Source organism: Aspergillus lentulus (assembly GCF_001445615.1).
Source record: "Aspergillus lentulus DNA, contig: Alt09, strain: IFM 54703, whole genome shotgun sequence".
Classification (NCBI taxonomy): domain Eukaryota; kingdom Fungi; phylum Ascomycota; class Eurotiomycetes; order Eurotiales; family Aspergillaceae; genus Aspergillus; species Aspergillus lentulus.
The window spans coordinates 2,517,261-2,535,634 of NW_028322117.1; the positions used below are offsets into that span (position 1 = coordinate 2,517,261).

General features: G+C 50.6%; 7 protein-coding genes across 7 annotated transcripts; 2 read left to right on the forward strand and 5 right to left on the reverse strand.

Moving 5' to 3' along the window:
- Positions 1-351: 351 nt before the first annotated feature.
- ALT_5635 (putative C6 finger domain protein) lies at positions 352-3,017 on the reverse strand (the record flags this gene model as incomplete). The annotated part of the gene is made up of 3 exons (XM_089599939.1): positions 352-1,223; positions 1,285-1,699; positions 1,989-3,017. 3 exons carry the CDS (start codon positions 3,015-3,017, stop codon positions 352-354), a joined length of 2,316 nt encoding a protein of 771 aa, XP_089455816.1.
- A 1,822-nt stretch (positions 3,018-4,839) lies between these two features.
- Positions 4,840-5,803, reverse strand: ALT_5636 (putative formin binding protein; the record flags this gene model as incomplete). Its single annotated transcript, XM_033554596.2, has 2 exons — positions 4,840-5,691; positions 5,780-5,803. 2 exons carry the CDS (start codon positions 5,801-5,803, stop codon positions 4,840-4,842), a joined length of 876 nt encoding a protein of 291 aa, XP_033410487.2.
- Positions 5,804-6,177: 374 nt separating this feature from the next.
- Positions 6,178-8,103, reverse strand: ALT_5637 (uncharacterized protein; the record flags this gene model as incomplete). Its single annotated transcript, XM_089599940.1, has 4 exons — positions 6,178-7,275; positions 7,338-7,428; positions 7,475-7,915; positions 7,988-8,103. The coding sequence occupies 4 exons, from the start codon at positions 8,101-8,103 to the stop codon at positions 6,178-6,180; spliced, it is 1,746 nt and encodes a 581-aa protein (XP_089455817.1).
- Positions 8,104-8,359: 256 nt separating this feature from the next.
- ALT_5638 (spliceosome assembly protein PRP11) lies at positions 8,360-9,130 on the forward strand (the record flags this gene model as incomplete). Its single annotated transcript, XM_033554594.2, has 2 exons — positions 8,360-8,371; positions 8,426-9,130. 2 exons carry the CDS (start codon positions 8,360-8,362, stop codon positions 9,128-9,130), a joined length of 717 nt encoding a protein of 238 aa, XP_033410485.2.
- A 672-nt stretch (positions 9,131-9,802) lies between these two features.
- On the reverse strand, positions 9,803-11,969 carry ALT_5639 (serine/threonine protein kinase CBK1; the record flags this gene model as incomplete). Its single annotated transcript, XM_033554593.2, has 4 exons — positions 9,803-10,115; positions 10,173-10,649; positions 10,758-11,261; positions 11,329-11,969. 4 exons carry the CDS (start codon positions 11,967-11,969, stop codon positions 9,803-9,805), a joined length of 1,935 nt encoding a protein of 644 aa, XP_033410484.1.
- Positions 11,970-13,114: 1,145 nt separating this feature from the next.
- On the forward strand, positions 13,115-14,625 carry ALT_5640 (Tim22-complex subunit TIM54; the record flags this gene model as incomplete). The annotated part of the gene is made up of 2 exons (XM_033554592.1): positions 13,115-13,211; positions 13,265-14,625. 2 exons carry the CDS (start codon positions 13,115-13,117, stop codon positions 14,623-14,625), a joined length of 1,458 nt encoding a protein of 485 aa, XP_033410483.1.
- Positions 14,626-15,236: 611 nt separating this feature from the next.
- ALT_5641 (peptide alpha-N-acetyltransferase complex A subunit NAT1) lies at positions 15,237-17,896 on the reverse strand (the record flags this gene model as incomplete). Its single annotated transcript, XM_033554591.2, has 3 exons — positions 15,237-15,700; positions 15,753-17,732; positions 17,815-17,896. The coding sequence occupies 3 exons, from the start codon at positions 17,894-17,896 to the stop codon at positions 15,237-15,239; spliced, it is 2,526 nt and encodes an 841-aa protein (XP_033410482.2).
- Between the last annotated feature and the right edge of the window lie 478 nt (positions 17,897-18,374).

The window sequence follows — 18,374 nt, forward strand, 5'->3', positions numbered from 1 at the left end:
ACGGACGTGTATCCCTCGAGGTTCTAGTCGTCCATATTAGGACACCTCGAAGCGAAGCATGCCAGAGCCAAACCCTCAACCAGACTTGATTCGAAATGATAAGCAGCCAGAACGCCGTGATGCTGCCATTCCCTAGCTTCTGAGAGAATTGAGAACCGAGAAAAACTCCTATGCCATGAAAGCTTTCGCTGAGCCGATTGGACAAGGTGCGTGAAAAACCGAAGAGGAAATGTAAGCCCGTACATGTAGGGAAAGAAGAAAGAAAAGAAAAAGAAGTCAATGGCCGGATATCACCAACCGTAAGGGGATGTCACCAATGCCGCAATGCCAGCAAAGTGAATGCAGAGTCGACTACTCCCGGGAAACGTACCAGGACCGCACAACCATGCCGCAAATGCGCTTGACAACCTGTGTGGTGCCCTTGCCGCTGGCTTCTTGCTCAAGGAATTTCTGCGCTACATAAAGTTTGGCTCCCGCATCCTTTTCGTTGGTGGTGACATGCTGAGGGAGGCTGTGCGGGAAGTCTGCCCAGCGCTGTCCAATGTGGCGGGCAATGGCAATGGAATAAATCACATCGCGATTCTCATAGGTGTCCAATAGCGTTCTACAACGAGCCAGAGTATCATCAATTTCTTTCGCAGAGCTAGCTTCGTTGTCGTGGAGAGTCAAGAAGTGACCGATCGAACTCCAAAAATCCAATGCTCTTCGCATCAATTGATCAGGAAGGGCGGGTGGATCAGCTGCCGGTTCTGGAACAGGCCATTGGGCCAGTGGGTTTCTCTCCAAATGCTCGCCAGTTATCAGAGCCTCAATCACATCCAGCCTGGACGCGGTTGCCAACAGCTCGAAATCCTTTCCATGGCTGCCGTTCGACACATTCATCACATGACGGCACAATGTCATGGTACTCCAAACGACAGATGCCTCAAAGCTCTCCAGCTGTGCGACGACGTTCGGATCGCTGAGGTTCCGGTCGTTAAATGCATCAATAAGAGCAGAATACTCGGCCATCAGCTGCGCATTCGCCAACAAGTGGCCGAGAGCTTTCTCCGAAAACCAGCGAGTCTCAAAGAATCTATCAATGGCGGGAGCGTATGTAGCGAGGAACACGGCCTTGATCTCTTCGAGACGGTTCGGTGGGAGAGATGTGATAGGATGAGGGGGCGGAGGAGGAATGCCTCTCAGCGCCAGTAGATCGCTAATCTGAACTCGTTTCACTGCTTCTGGATGAGTATGTACTAGAATGTAATATCAAGGGATGAATACCGCACGAGAAGGACGTACCTTTGTAGCTGGAAGTTTCCGACGGAGTGACCGCGGCATTTGTCGCATTGAGGGTCGGCTGCAGTCCTCCCTGAGTGACATTCTGGGTGCTGGCCATATTGGTAGAGTTGTTGCCCCCCAACGAAGGGTCAGCGGAAGAAGCGCCGTAGTCGTATTGTTGGTCGGTGGATGTAGATGGGGATTCTGAATGAAGAGAGGGAGCGAAAGGCTGGGATGCCGCAGGTACGTAACCAGGGGGTGCCGAGGGATAGGAAGGCGTTGGATCCTGTGGATTGACGACGAGTGAAGGAGCAGGATTGGGAGCAGGTTGGATTGCAGAGGGTGTCGACGCCTGCGGTCTAAAGACAGGGTCGTAACCTAAACATTCACGCTTGCTCTTGACGCAATTTCTGCAAACAGGGTGTCCTTCGTCACACTAAAGAGTAACACCAATGCTCCGTCAGCCACTTCTAACCAATATCAAATAACCAAATAAGCGATTGAAAACATGGAAAAAAAATTGTGGCTGTTGAGGCGGAAGAAAAACAGTGGGCGATAGGAGAGCGGGGTTCTTTGCAGGTGGGCAGCACAAGCGAAGCGATAACTTTGCTTGCCCGCCTCGCGATCCCCGCACACGATGATCGCCCTCGCTTCGGAATGTACCCAAAACAACATGGGCTGGAGGTCCATGCCATTGAGATTTCTCATGTTCACAAATTACATACCTTGATTCTGCGCTTTCGGCATGTTAGACATCCGGTCTTCGTTCTCCGCTTAACTTCCTTCTTATGCCTTCCACCAGATAGCATTTTGTTCGGGTCGCCAGGGAGCTGGTAGCGCATCTGCGCGTTCGAATTCATACCCATTTGTGATACATTGGAGGGATATCCTGTCATATATTGGCCTACAGAAGCCATTGGGGGCATGTTTGAGGGCATGGGTGACCCAATGGGAGCCTGAGGAATATGGGATGGCTGTGGCGGAGCATTTATCTGAGATGATGCGGGTTGATGATTCTGGTACACATCATGATTCTGTTGCTGGTATTGCTGATGTGTTGGCTGAGAGTGCTGCGGCTGCGGCTGCGCATACTGTTGCGACGACTGATGCTGCTGTTGATAGTGCAAATCTTGTTGTTGTTGCGGTGGCGACGCCTGATGCGGCTGTTGAGCGGTTTGCGATTGATACGTCCCATTCGAATATTGATAGGGTGCCGTTTCAGCGGAAGCGTGGCCTGACTGGTGGGATGTGAAATGCTCAGATGCCCCGGATACTGTGCCAGTCGACTCTGAAGCAGGAGGTTCTGGGTTGGATGCTCGTGTGCCTGAAAGCAAGAAATTGGCCTCTGCAGCAGGCAAAGTCGTGTCAAGCGGCGGAAGTGATGTATCGATTGGAGGCAAAGATGGCACGTTCGAATCGAGTGGTGGCAGTGTAGAATCCAGGCTAGGTAAAGACGTATCTATTGGGGGCAGAGTCGTGTCGACGGCCGGCATGGACTTGTCAATTGGAGGAAGCGACGTGTCGAAGGATGGTAGTGCTGGTATCAGAGCAGAGTTACTGGTCTCTGTAGGCTGTTCGGCCGCCGCTTGAGGAGCTTGTTCGGCCATTAGCTGAGGTGCGGTCTCAGGGCCATTTTCTGAAGTCGGCCCGGGTGTCTGATCCGGAACCGTCTCAGCAGCGGGCTGTTCGGTCGATGAAGCTGCTTGTTTGGGCGATTCCCCAGGCGCGTTCGCCGATTCTGCTGATTCCGCCATGGGTGCTGGCGAGGATAGGGTTCTGCGCGGATCGGAGCTTTCGGAAGGCAAAAGCGTGCGAATTCGATGCAACGGGTGATATACGACGTCGCAGCTTAGCACACACGCCTATCCGCGGTTCTGTGACTTTGTACAGTGGCCTGAATGTTTGGTGCCGGCTTGCATCTATTCCTGCGGTCTTTCGGCCAATGCAATGTTAGTATCGAGAACTCCGCAAATAGGCTAGAATACGAAAAATCGCGCGTCTAAAAACCACAGTAGTGCTCTTCTTAACGGGGGTAATTGGAACAAAATAATGAGGGTTTGGGCTGGTCAATCTTGTTGGCGCATTCTCTGATTTCCATGGGCTGTCATCTCAAGAGGCCCGCTTGCGCAATGCAAAAGCGCATGTTGCGGCTCAAATAACAGAAATAATTTCCACAATAGATCTGGACACTTGTGCAGTACTCGAGACTCGCCGAGTACGGGACCTCGAGGGTGACAAGGCATGGGTTTGGAATGTTGCCGGGCGAGGCTGTCATGATCTTCTCCGCTCGGACAAAGCGTAAAGCGGCCGCAAAACAAGTTCCAGAATACCGTAGCAACATCGCAACGAGTTTCAACAAGCAAATGCTGCTTCTTAACGTAACGAGTACAAAGTTCAATAGCTCGTGAAGCTAAAGAAATAAAAGACATCTCGCAAGCTAGCAGATTGCGCCCGGAAAAGAAACAGAGAGGTCCCGTCTGGGTTACTTACCAAGTACTACTACTGGTCCAGATAAGCGAAAAGAAGCGAGAGTAGCCAGCCGAGTCAATAATATTCCACCAGATCTCTCGATTTGATCATGAAAACCTCCGCATTAAGTGTGGGGAGAATGGTTTGCAATGAGGTCGTTGCGCGTCAAGAAGAGCATCTGGTGTGAGCTCCGGAACAACACTAGAAGAAGCCCCGGACTTTGACTACGAGAGGAAAAGAAAAAAAAAAAAAAAGGGAGGGAAAAAAGGATGGCAGTGGCGAGAATCACTCAACACCGCAGATACGGCAGATGTATCTAATCTTCACTGATATAATGGCTTCACGCCTGCCATTAACTTCCTCTGTGAATAACAGTTTCTTATCCAAAAATGTCTCCTTGAAATTTCATATCACTCTATATTTTCAATTCTAGCACCATGCCTTTTTTCTCTCATTCTAAGTCGGATACTTATACACTTATTGATCATTCACGTCAATATAATCTTAGCTGGTATTAACCATCTAGTAGGATCATAGACTATCGTCTGACAATCAAAGCTTGACCTAGCTTAGTATATTGCTCTTCTCGCCGTGGGTCTCCTTTTCAACGAGATTTGTTTTGTATGCATGCTGTCGTAGACTGCACGCCAAAGAAAGAAGTGGATGTCACCAACGAGTCGCAAAGTAATGGGACTCTTTTGATGAGCTGCATGTGATGATTACATACGTAAGAACGGATCAATCTTCATCCACCGTATGGGCTCCAACGTCTCTCTGCCGATGTAAGGCATTATCTGAGAACACGCATGAGCTCGAATCTGTACACTCGATCTGGGATGTAGGCGAACGCAAGACCAGACGAGGCTTTTCCGGCAAGCGAATCAGAAAGCCAGATCTTATGAGCTGAGCTTTTTCAGCAACGGACGACTGGAGGCCAGAGGCATCATGCCTGGTTCGCCGACATTGTAGTTCACTGAGATGGGAGCCATGATCATTTCATTGTAGCACCAGCAGGAGAGGTATATTGGACCATGTGCAACCATAACGCATCGCTCGTACATTTATGCGCATGGTAGATGCTAGATACCCCGTAGCTGCACAATTCGACTATTTCCTCAGAACCTTCGGCTTGCGCTTCTTGAAAACAACTCCTGTAGGTGCCGCCTCCTCTTCCTGCTTCACCGCCGGAGTATCTGTTGTAGCAAGCTGCGCCGCTTCTTTATCCTCAGACTTGACCGATGGCAGTTCTGACTCCGGTGCCGCAGCCTGTTCCGTATCGTCGCTTGGTGTAGCACCCTCTTTACTAGCCTTCTCTTTCCACTGTTCATCCGCCGTCGACAATTTGACCTTCTTTACATCCTTGGTAGAATCAAGAAGGGCATCCAGATCTGCATCTCTCTGGGCACCAGGATACTGTCGAGTCCTCGAGCCCCAACCCTGACTCACGAATCTCTCAGCCTCCTGTCGTGCCTCCTGCTCCTCCTCATCGCCTTCCATCTTGCGCTTGCGAACCCCGATAGAGCTACCTGGCTTTCCTTCTTCTGCATCGTCATCACGTCGTATCACCCGTTCGGAAACCGTCTGCCATTCGCCAGCGAGCGCCAGTTCACCACGGTATTCATCGGGAATCGCGATTCCCATCTCTGCCAGCTGTGCAATCTGCTTCTTTCTCTCTTCCAGGGATACAGGTCTTTCCGCCGGTGGGGGGGCAGCCGGGGCGCGTTTCCAGGGTGCCGCGCCGCTGTCCTTTGCGCCTGTTTTCCCTGCGACAGTTTGCCTTAATCGCTGGACTTCGTCCTTCGCCTTCTGAGTCTCTCGTTGCTTCCGCTCATTTTCCCGGTGGATATCGCGCAGAAAGCGCTTAAGGTTTCCCTGGTGTTTGGCACTCGCTTCATGCTGGGTTTTCTCGAAGGGTGTATCACGAATGAATATCTTGCATTGTTTGCACCAGAATCGGGGCTAGATTTATGCTGTCAGATGATGCTCGACTTCCCTCACGTATAGATTACCTCGAGAAAATCACCGGAACTGAATGAAGGGCACTTACAGCTGATTTCCAGTATTCCGCCATGACGATGTTTGGATGTTAGATGTGTTATGTGAAAGGAAATGATATCACCGTTATCGCAAAACAGTTGCGGTGATAATCTGCCACTCAAAGTCAACCTAGTCCTAAAACAGCAGTCAGTGTTTCTCAGGCTTCAGCTTGAATGTAGGCACATGTATCATGTTGTTTAGGAACAATCAAGAGGCTCTAAATCCATTTGAGTAACAGAAGCTACAGGCGCTTGTGGAAGATATTAGATTTCCTGTTGTTGTTGTTGTTGACCTCGTTGTATCCTAAGTGCACGCGAAATGTGATCACCTATATATATATATTTCCCCACAGAACATTGTAAGTTAAGGTACTCCTTCACGACTCTTATTTCGATATAGTTGTCAATTCTATGTTGCAACTTCTACTCTGATCCTTGCCTCAACAATATCGGTTTGGAACCAAAAGCCTATGTCTCGCGTTGAATCCAGAAGCTCAACCTCCCTTCTGATGAACCTCGCATCCTCCATCGCCGGTATGGACTTGTTGCTCTCTCCTAAACCGGTAGCTGTGGCTTCATCCTCATCACTATTCCAATCGTCTTCGTCGTCCTTTTTCTCCTTATGAACAGGGTCCAACTCGTCGGTCTCCCAGACTAGTCGACACTGGTAAGGCGGCAAATTGAACAGGCGGGAGGCGACAGCCTTGACTTGATAAGTATCAAAGGACCTCGGGATCTTCTGGACCCGAATTTTGTCTTTCTTTCCATCGGAACCAATCGACGAGTGCAAGCGAAAAGCCAACTTCACTAATCGGGCGGCAACTGAGCGCGGATTCACGGCAGCACCTGCCAACTCGGCTCTCCTGATTGTGGGCGGGCCGTATTTGTCACAAAGCTCCTGATAGCGGGGATGTGTAGCAAGAATCTCGCGCTCTGCGCTTTCCGGATACGCGGATAGCTCCTTGCCAATGAGGGAAAGGTAATAGAGTTCGCCATTACTTCGGTCTTGGGCGGTTATCTTGCTGTAGTTGAGGGTTTGTATGGAAGCAAGTCGGGAGAGCGTTAGCATGTAGGCCTCGTCCACCGTCATTGGCTTCTCGGGCAGGTTTGTGACGTTCGACGGGGCAACAGGCTTGTCGTAAAGAGGATTTCCTGATATCCGCAAAGATTGGAGCCCAGGAAATACGGATTGGAGTTCATTCACAAACAGCCATGAATCGATGCTGTTTTTGGATAGGTCCACAGATCTGAGAGTTTCGGGAAACTGAATAGAGCTTCCTTCCATGCCAGGCGCATATACTTTCTCGATGCGGTTCTCTCTCAGCGAGAGGTGCTCGAGCTTGCTCAAAGAGGTCAGACATGCTAATGAGGATAGCGAAGAGAGGTCATTGTTTTCCAGTGTCAAAGATGTGATGGTACCCGTGATAGGTGTCGAGATGTGGGTAATCTGATTTGCGGAGACTGATAGAGCAGAAAGTGACGGGAATTGATATGTCAGAGCTGAAACCTGAAGGCGACCGAGAGTCAGTCAGCTCGCTGGGCACCAAGTAGTAGCTTTGCGCAGCATACCTCGTCCCATTCGAGTAGAGTCTCGTCCAGGTGTAGCGCCGTGATATCCTCGAATATAAGACCTTCCTGGAGAGGACCCAGACGATTTCCGCTACCAACCGTCAGCATGCTTCTCATAACTGTACTGAATGACTAACATCAGCTTTAATGTCTTCAAGCGCTTCAGCTGTTGACATATGTTTGCAATGTCAACCCAGCTTTCCAGTAAGTTGTAACTCAGATCGAGATCAACGATCTTAGGACAAGTCTGTTCTATGTCCTTGCAAGCCTCTGCAAGCTCATGTGGACTCGCTGCATGGGCCAGAATTCCTGCAACACATAGGCGATCCAGGAGAACGATTTTCAGTTCCTGGAGCTCTGCAAGCTTCTTCCGGATTTTGTCGAAGCCGACCTCTTCCACTACTTTGTTACTGAACTTGATGATGTCCCGCGCAGCAAAGACTTCGCCTGATTGTTGTCTTGCAAGTTCCTCTTGAAACTCAGAAGCATACTTGTGGCGCACTGCCTCAAGGAACCCTCGAGGTTTGTCGGGTCGTCGCGAAGGACGCACAAACGACCCGGCTGTGGGGTGTTTTCTTCTACCTTCCGTGCAAGTCAGTCAATCCGCTCTATCCAGCCTGAATATACTTGATACATTTAAAATATCTCACTCCGTTGTGTTCTCCAGAATGCTTTCCCCGCGTGGGGTCATCCCATTCCACTCCGAGCCAGTCGCCCGTGGTGCCTTCAACTTTACCCACGTAACGAACTGTGCATAGATCGCCATTGTAGGACCGCCGTTGATTCACATAACATCCGGCATCCATCATCGAAACCAAATAATCGTCATGCACCCCGGGAGTTGCGTTCAAGAAGCTCTGGGTGGGTTGTTGATAGCTTCCCAGCCCAATGAGAAGCCCGCGGCGGTGCTTACATAACCCAAATATATCACGATCTCCGAATTTCCAGTCGAAGCTTATCGCTGCGCATCACCCGTTTTTGTCCACTCCCTCAGTTCTCTGATTTCGGCGGACTGATTCAAAATGGATTACCAGGTAAGCATGAGTAGCAATATCCACTTTTTTTGGCCTGATCTGATCTCTTTTTAGAACCGCGCAGGATCCAAGTTCGGTGGCGGTGGTGTTGCATCTCACTCCGCAACGAATGCAGACCGTCGCGAGCGTCTTCGCAAGCTCGCCCTCGAGACAATCGACCTCGACAAGGACCCCTACTTCTTCAAGAACCATGTCGGAAGCTTCGAATGCCGTCTCTGCTTGACGGTCCACCAGAACGATGGTTCATATCTGGCCCATACCCAGGGCCGCAAGCACCAGACAAACCTGGCCAGACGTGCCGCGCGGGAGCAGCGCGAGGGCAAAAACCAAGATCCGGCGATGTTGCCCGGTGCGATGGGTGTGCAGGTCAAGAAACAGACTATCAAGATCGGACGGCCCGGTTACAAGATTACCAAGATCAGAGATCCCTTGACGAGGCAGCTCGGTTTGCTGTTCCAGTTACAGTATCAGGAGATTACGCCTGGTGTCAAGCCCCGGGTACGGTTTATGTCCGCCTTCGAGCAGAAGGTTGAAGAGCCGCCTGACAAGAACTTCCAGTATCTGGTTGTCGCTGCCGAGCCATATCAGACCTGTGGTTTCAAATTGCAGGCCAGGGAGATCGACCGCAGAGAAGGCCGCTATTGGACCTGGTTTGATGAAGATAGCAAGGAGTTTTGGATCCAGATCATGTTCAAAACCGAGCGAGAAGAGAGATTTAGCGGTGTTCCGGGTTTGGCACCAATGGGACCCAAGACTTAATAAAGGGGGTGTTGAGGGAGTACGGGGGTGCTTTTCTGAGCAAATCTAACGGCATGTACTATTCAACTGGGGCTTTATTTCGGGCGTTATTGTTGGATTTCCCTCGCATTGTGAATGGATTTTAGTTCTCGGAATGGGCGACTTTTCCCGCGAATAAACATTTAGAAACCATTCTCTTTCATTGGGCTACTTTCTACGTGGCATGGCTTATCTACTTTCTGTTCTTCAAAATTGTGCTATTTCACAGATGCATGGCTCTTCAAGGTTTCACTTTCATTGAGGATACATCGAGGCGCGGGGAGCGCCATATGTACGACCTAGCTCAAAGACAAAACAGCCAGTCAAACCATGGTCTGTACGCTTCAGTGTTATCAAAGAATGTTGATGACCAACAAACAATGCAATCGTATGTAGTTCTCTGCTGCTAGATACACTCTATACCCAGCAGTTGTCGTCTTGCGACAGAAAATGCATGAAACCAAATATGCTCAGGTCATTATCACAAGGCGAAATCAAATGCGCTATATGCTCATGATGAAGACCAATGGAACGAGTAAACCGTCTAAAATTGAACATCCACCGCTGCCAGGGTTTTCCGCGCAAGCCAGCCCGCTCTGAGAATCCCCGGTTCGGTTCATGCACAATCCACCCACTTGAAGGCCAGCTTTAGGTTCAGTTCGCCTGGAAAGCATTGAACGCTTTGTATGTGTATCCAATGAATGGGAGGCTCATCTCAGCCTCCTGCTCCTCTGGCATGGCACGGGCCTGAGCACGGTGGATAGCGCTGGTATCTTCCTGCGGAATCTCGTCGATGGGGAAGTACGAAACGTCGATGTTCGAGCTGAGCTTCGGCTCGAAGGGAGCGCGGATATTACGAAGTTGTTCCCACACCACTCCACGGAAGAATGGGTGGTTCTTGATTTGTGTGGCACCACCGAACTGGCCGCCTTCATTGCCAATACGGTGTTCCGCGTCGCATAGGAAACTGCACAGTATGATCAGCTTTCAAGTCACAAAGATGAAAAAGGTAACGGGAACATACCTCCGTATCAACGATTCCGAATCGCGGGACAGCGTAAGTTCCTCGGGGAAATACAAGCATTCTCTCCAGTTGACGATCTTACGGTAGGTATCCGTGGTATCCTCGGCACAGAACGGGGGCCACCCCACGAGACATTCGAACATGATAGCACCAACAGACCACCAATCACAAAGATAGGTATATCCCTGACCATTGAAGATTTCGGGTGCGATATAATCAGGTGTGCCGACTGTCGAATAAGCCATGGCCCGGCGGGATTTTCTCCAGGTGTTGATCTGCCCACGGTTCGAGACTGTCAGGTTTATCGCATCGTTGAAGTATCCAGAGTTGCGATTCTTATCCTTCGAAGTTGAGTTCTTCAAAAGATTCTGATAGTATGAGTTGTCATGTGTTTTCTTGCCTCCGGTTGAGAGACCGAAATCAGTAAGCTTGACGTGACCACCTCGGTCAAGCAGAATGTTGTCAGGTTTGATGTCACTGAACGCGGCCGAGTTAGTATTTGTATAACTATCACAGCTGGAGAATGTCCCTGGCATAGAAGATAACTAGAAACCATAAGTTGCGTTGATTGTGGGAATAACTCACCGATGGAGGAAGCCAAGCTTGTGGACGGCCTCGATGGCCATTACGATTTCTGCCATATAGAATCGCGTGATATCCTCGGAGAAAATTTCATACTTGATGAGCATGGTCATCAGATCACCTCCGGGTAAGAACTCCATGAGCAGATAGAGATAGGCGCTGTCTTGAAAAGAGGCATGCAGCTTCACGAGCCACGGGTTGTCCTTGGAGTCCGCCAGAATATCACGCTCAGCACGAACGTGAGCCAGCTGATCCTTCTTGAACATTTCCGTCTTGATCAAAGATTTGAGGGCATAGATTTTGCCGTCGGTCTTCCGTTGCACGAGTTTAACTTCACCAAAAGCACCCTTTCCGATAATCTTGATGGTCTGGAAGTTGGCAGGTGTCTCCTTAGTCCGGAGGAACCGTAGGAATGTTGACTCCTTTCTCGCAGCAATCTCGGCCTCCTGGCGCTTCTTTTCCTTGGGAACACTAGGGTCACGGATCATCTTATCGAGTTCGGCAGAACTGTTCGAATGGAACGAGACACATTAGCGATTTCTCCCTAGCGACGTTAAATGCCTTCGTCACCTACCGCATGTTGCGATCGCGTGCCCGCTCAATGTTCTCATGGAAGAATACATTCACCAACTCCTTCGCCGCCTTGCCACGCTTATGAACGTTCTCAGAGTAGCGTTCGGGATACCGTTGAAGTTCTTCGTTCTCGGCCGGGGTTCGGGGACTCCGAGGCATAGGAGGGGCCAGGTGGCCCGGTTGCTGTTGACCCGGGGCAGAAGAACCAGCAGTGCGAGGTCTCTGAGCAGGAGAGGCAGCACGACCAAAGAAACCCGTGCGCGTCGAGTTCAGATCCTGGTTAGAGAACTGCTGAATAAGTCCATTTGTCCCATCGTTGGCATTGTAGGCCATCCGTGACTGGTAGGTAGGCTGAGGGGACGGCAGATTGTGCTGTTGCTGTTGCTGCTGTTGTTGCTGCTGCTGGCCGTAAGGCGCCTGAGAATACTGGGGAGGATAAGGGTTGGCCATAAAGTATCCTCCCTGATTGTAAGCCCCATTTTGAGCATCGACATAATCCTGAGGACCCTGATTTTGGTATATCGGCTGAGGAAAAGCAGAGGGGGTTGTTGGGTATGCGCGGTTGTTGGCCGCTGCTGCATTGTATCCATTGCGATCGTTGAACCCGAAATTCAGGTGGAGACGATTATTGTTAGGATCCATTTTGAGACTCTTTCCTCGACTCAACTACCTCGACGTGACAGACGTTGGGGGAGTGCGATCGGGGGGTTGTCGATGTGAAGACAAAAAAGTTGACGACCCAAGGGGGAGGGGAAGGGCACGGGTCAATATTCAAAGGAGCGGTGGCTCAGGAGTAGTACGAGGAGCCCTTTTGGGGGGAAGAGAGGGGGGAGGGCCGGACGGGGGAGAAGCCGCACGTTGCTCCGTCCTCCACGTTTAGGAGAAAATAGGACAAGAGATGATGGTGTCTATCTGAGCAAATTCCAAGAATACTTTGAACAAATTTGCCTCTATTTAACGAGTACAAGGTAGAATCTGGAGAAACAACGAGTGTCAGAGCCAAACGACCGAGAGGCTACTGTGTCTATCTAACTCCAACTCTGCGCGATGTTTGGTTCGTTTTGCGACTTTTGCGGAGTCTGGGCTGTCGGGATACGGCAGCCTACAGAGACCAATAGTGCGGGACAGGGGCTGGTGTTGGCCTGGGGCAGTCAGGCACATATCTAAGTATTGAAAGGGTTCCTGAGGCTCTTATTCAATAAATAGTCTGTGTCTGCAACCTCGGAATCTGAACAATTCACCACACTTCGTTGCGCATTACATTATCTAGTCATGTTCTGTTCTAGGAACTCGCCCTCGCGGAGCAATCAAGTACCTTGAAATACTAGGCCTTCAACCAACAACAATGAAAGGGCTTTGCTTTGACATCAAGCAGTGGGACAAAGACCTAGCAGCGCGAACTAGATGATCATTAAACAAGGTCAATATCACTGAAGTCGTCAAACACTTCAGATCAACATAGCATCTATTGTATTGCCTGCAATCAATGTAGTCTGGTTTTTTTGGGAACATTCTTAATTATCTGTCTGGGCAGACACTGACTCTTGAGCAATGCTCAAATGTGCTCTTTATGCCGCCCGGATAAACCTCGTCCCGTGCAGCTTGGAGGATCCCCGAAGTTTTTTGGACTTATCTCGAGTCATGGCCGAAAACTACGCAGTGTCCTTGAACGAGGATCTGCTCACTTTCTAGAGAAATTCCCTTCGCCGGGCTTGGCCCAATTCATGAAAATTGGAATTACTGACCTTCACTCTTGCGCCCCATTACCTCCATCAACAACTTGAGCCATGGCGGAGTCCTCCAGTTCCGCCGCTGCCTCGGGCCAGGCTCAAAATGCTTCGAAAGCTACGCCCAAGCCAGCCAATCCCGCATTCAGGATGCTAGGTAATTGCTGATCGATCTCTTTCATTAATTTTAGCTGACATCAATCGCTCTAGGATTGCCCAACTTCCGTTTCAAGCTTCCATCTCGGAATTGGATGATCTTTTTCACCATCACCGGCTCACTTACGGCTGCTATCGTCTATGATCGTCGGGAAAGACGTCGCGTACAACAGAAGTGGTGTGACTTGGTTGCACACCTCTCCAAGGAGACCCTCCCCATTGAACAGACACGGCGGAAATTAACGGTATTCTTGGCCGCGCCGCCGGGCGACGGACTTCGCATTGCCCGCGAACATTTTAAGGAATACGTGAAGCCGATATTAGTCGCGGCAGCTCTAGACTACACAATCATCGAAGGCAGAAGGGAGGGTGACGTACGTGCAACACTTGCGGAACGAATCCGCAAGCACCGAAGGAAGGCTGGTGAGCCAAGCTCTGTTGTGGAGGAAATCGGCAACGAGGACATCATCGCCGACGCGAGACAGAAGATCGGAGTCGTTGAAGAACCAGGTCCGAAAGGTGACCTGGTAATTGGACGGCATACCTGGAAAGAATACATTCGGGGGCTTCACGAAGGTTGGCTTGGGCCCCTTGATCGTCCGAGCCCCCCAGCTGCACCTGTGGAAGAGCCGTTGATACCTGTCGAAGGCTCAGAGACACCTGCCGATGGTACGCCCGCTGCAGAGAACACCGAGAAAAAGGAAGAAGCGGAGAAGAAGGATGATAAACCCGCCAAACCTAGTGGACCGACACCAGCATATATCTCTCCGGCCGAATATCCATCGCGGAGTCTTCCACCCACCCTCCCACAGTCCTTGGAGAGCTCCGTCCCCATCCCTTTCCCACATTTGCTGGGTTTCTTGAATACACCAATCAGATTCTACCGTTACCTGAACCGACGCCATCTAGCCGATGAAATTGGACGGGAAGTCGCCGGGCTTGTCCTCGCCTCGTCAAGCAGACCATATCATGACAGTTCCTTCAGCTCCGACTCCGAACTGAGCGGTGCAAGTGTCGACGCCGCTGTTTCACCTTTGGCTTCACCCGATGACCCGACGCCTTCTTCTTTCGCAAAGTACGAACAGCAAGCCGTCCTCGAAAAAGAAGAGTCCGAATGGCACAAATCAGTGCATAAGCGGGACGAGGAGAACCCTGGCAAGGAACGCGAGTGGCTAGACGATATCGTCCTGGACCCACGCATTGCATCTCGGATGCAGCGCTCCCTTCTCTCCGCTGATGAAGAGGCACGCTCACAACGCATTGCCGAGGGCAAGGAATACATTCTCGGACAAGAGAGACCTGCCCCTGTCTCCTTCTGGGAGCGGATGTGGATCAAGTATGGCTACGGGGAGGACGCAGAAACCATCAAGATGAAGCCCATCATTGGTAATCTTGATGGAGCGGACGGTGAATGAAGATGAGTCTTGTCATCGGAGGATGAACCTCTCAACTTCTTGATGTACCATACTCTCCCTCTTAGACTGCATATTAGTGCGACCTTGAAGGTCATATATATTGCCAACTAAGGTACATGATAATGTCGTTGACTTCTAGTGGAGTACGACATCATAGTAAAAGTCAGCCCACTAAGGTAGGCCTATGTCAACAGCTAAGGTAGCGTCCTACCGCTGGGTAATACTCGATACTATTGAGTTAGAAAGTCAACAATCAATGGCGCATAGGTTACAAGATCATGCGTCTTCTCCGGACAACGACGGAAAAAGCTTCATCAGAGAAACTAACGAAGCAAGTACCAAGCCAGTCGTATCTCATTTTTATATTCAGGCCCCAGGAAAAGATAAGAGAAGTATAGTATCCTACTCATACATCAATCACATTGTATCTCTTCCGCTACACTGGAATAAATTCCTTGTCCCCTTGAGCCCTCAACCACAGGTCCGTCGATTTCCAACGCGATGAGACGGGGGTGAATCCGAGGCAAGGGATTGACTGACCCTTAGCCCCAGTTATCACCGCCGTGATACGTGGTTGATGGGATGATTCCTCTTATCAATCGTGAAGTGGCTCAGCTGAGCTGGAAAACTGTCGATTCAGGCCATTTGCTGGTGGCCTTTTCGGTGTATGCGGTCTTCGCGGCCTGATCGCTTCCCCACTCGTACAGAATCTCGAGACCCGCCAGCGCAGTCTCGATGGAGGCATTGTTCAAGTCAAGCGTGGCGACCAGATCCTTTTCGCACTGCGCCTTGGAGTCGGGCTGCAGAATGTGGTGGCATTTGAGGACGGCTTGTGTGTGCAAAGGACTCTCCTTATGGGCGGACAAGAAGGAGTCGTTCCACTCTTCGAGATTCTGCGATTTGGGCAGCAGCTTTTCGAATTCAGCATTGACAACCTCAGCGACCTCAGGGGCAAGGGGCTCAGAAAGACTGTCAAGGGCTTTGCGGAAGCGCAGAAGCTGAACATGGAGAGTCGGGTTGCTTGCGTCGATTTGGTGAGCGGCGGCAAGGCATTTGAGCGCAAGTGCGTATTTTTCTGTCAAACGCGTTAGCAAATTTTTCAAAGGTATCCCAGGGATTGTACTTACTCTGTCTGAGGTACACCTCAAATCCAAGACACTGCGCTTCGACATTCTTTGGGCTATGCTCTAACAAAGGCGTTAAGAACTTGGTCGCATCCTTTAGCGGCTCTTGCGTTTGGACAAGCTTGTTGCCCAGCGGGTCAGGGTCCTCTTTCTTCGTCTCCCCATCAGAGCCCTTCGCAGTAGCGGCGGCAGCTTTCCTGGCCTCTCGCTTTTCAGCCTCGATCTTCTCCAGACGTTGCTGTTCCTTCTTGGCTTTCTTGAGGGCCTTCTTCCTCTCGGCGTCGTCTTGGTCGCCTGAACCATTGAGTCCGCTAGGCAGCGGGCCGTGAGCTAGATCCGGTTCGTCATGGAGTAGAAGGTAGGCTTTGATGGCAGAGAGAGCCATTCTGGTGTAGAAGGGATGTTCGCGCAAACGATCCTCCCATCGTACCATATCAACGTACGCCCTGATCATGCCCTTGCGAAGAGAAAAGCTATGGAAGTCAAACTGATCTTCCTGCCAAACGTCAAAGATGTTGTTCACTCCGTGGAAGCGCTTCAAAGCGAGGCCAAGTTTCTTCTGTCGTAGATATGACTCGCCGTCCTCGGTAAGATACCAAACACACTGCATCTCGTGAAGATCGCCCAATGCTCCTCCAACGGTCTCATTCCTGGTAAATTTGCTCATATTGTCAAGTGCCTTTTCGTTATCATTATTCCGCAGTTGATATTTAGCCGCTTTCGAGTTGATATAGCGGTCCTTCTCATCCAGAAGTCGGGCCTTCTCCATCTCTTCGGCAGCCTTTTGAGGGTTGCCGTAGTGCTTCCATATCCTGGCCTTGGTCATCTGGTACTCAACAGCCTTAGGGGCTAGTTCGATGGCCTTGTCGACGCACTCCATGGCCTTCGATAGATTGCGACTCAGGTGGTAGTTGTAGTGCTGAGCAAGGAAGTAGTAAGTCGAAGCGAGGAACTCGGTGTTATCCTTGGCCGCCTCTCCTTCCGCGGAACCGTTTGATTGTGTCGTCCCATTACCAGACACATAGCTTTCCACAAGCTCCTGGACCGTATCGCGCTTGCTAGGGTTGGTGTACAAAGATTTGATGTTCGCAAAGAGTGATGGCACCCCCTTCTTGAGCATGCGCTGCAGGTATGCATCCGCCGCTTGCTTAAACTCTTCGTCTTCCAAGAAGTCCAGTGGAATTCTGCGAGGAGCGTCTCCTCGAGGGTTCTTGTCCGCCCAAGCGTCATAGAAAGCCTTTAGCGCCGCGTGATCGCTTTCTGAGATCCCCTTCGCCCTTATTAGACCGTCATAGTAGATGGAGTTCTCCGGGTTCCGCTCAAGAAGGGCAGTGTAGGCGGCCTCGGCTTCTGCCTTTCGGTCCAATCGCAAAAGGTAGTCTGCCTTCATTTCCATGACCGCGAGCACATCCGTAATTCTGTATCCAATAGTCTCAAGGTGTTCCAAGGCCTGTTCGACCTTGCCTGCTTCCGCCATGATCATGTTCTTGTACAAAACAGCCTCTGAGTGCTCCATGTCTGATACCGGCGGCGGTTGCTTGAGCGTCTCCTCGTACGTGGTCAAAACCTTCTCCGCCTCCTCGAGGTCACCTGCAAGATGGTGTGCAATCGCCAAAGCCGTCCAATTCTGGCGGAAGCCCGGACGGGCTTGCAGCATCGCACTCCTGCTTTGGACGTAACCCTGGTAATCCCGCATTTGCATCTGGAGCAAAGCGAGGTCGCGCTGGATGGGCTGGGACTCCGGCTCAATCCTCAACGCAAATCTGTATGCCTTGATTGCTTCCTCATAGTTTTTCTCTGCGCGGTACAGCAGCCCATACACGTGCCAGCAAATGTGCGACTTCATGTCATTCCGCAGGGCTTCCTTGGCCAACGCAAATGCCTCCTCTTGTTGTCCGAGATTGCTCATGATCAAAGCCTTCATCGCCTGCGTATCGCCATGGTTAGGAGTTTTTCGAAGGATCTGGTCGGCGAGCTTAATGCCTATACAAGACGGAACGGAGTCAGTCTTCTCGAGTACACCTTTCCGGAAACTTTGAGTGACTCAATTCGGTCCCCAACCCACCCTTTTTATATTGCTTGTTCTCATAGTGGCGAACCACCTGTCGGAAGGAGGACGCATCCTTGGAGCTCAAAGGCTGCGGCATGGTGTGGCTGTTGTGCAAGGTTGGCGGAGTTGAAGGTGCCAGGTTACTTGTGCGTAGATAAAGCTGGTGGAAGTTGTGCGGGGAGTGGGCTCTTCGCTCCGGGAACAATGACGAGCACTTATATTATTCTTCTTAGCCTCTGAACAATATCAACGTCGTCTCTACCGCAATCTATTTACTTGATCGAAGACAATGGATGATTTTCTCTCCTCTGCTTAAATTTATTGTAACACAATGGATGGCTTGCCTGTACAATCCTCCCTCTCCAGCTGCATTCGCCCTCAACCAACGAGGGCTGACCAGTGTCAGTCAGCATAAGTATCCGAGACGACGCTTGCGTGCATATGTCGCCCAGGGAATCCTCTACGAATCAAAGTCCGTTGTCGTGCTACCGTGACTTTGTTCTCTTTGGGTATATGCCTGGCTTTATGGTTATTCGACAAACTGAGATAGTCATAATGGCGCTGAGATAGCTTCT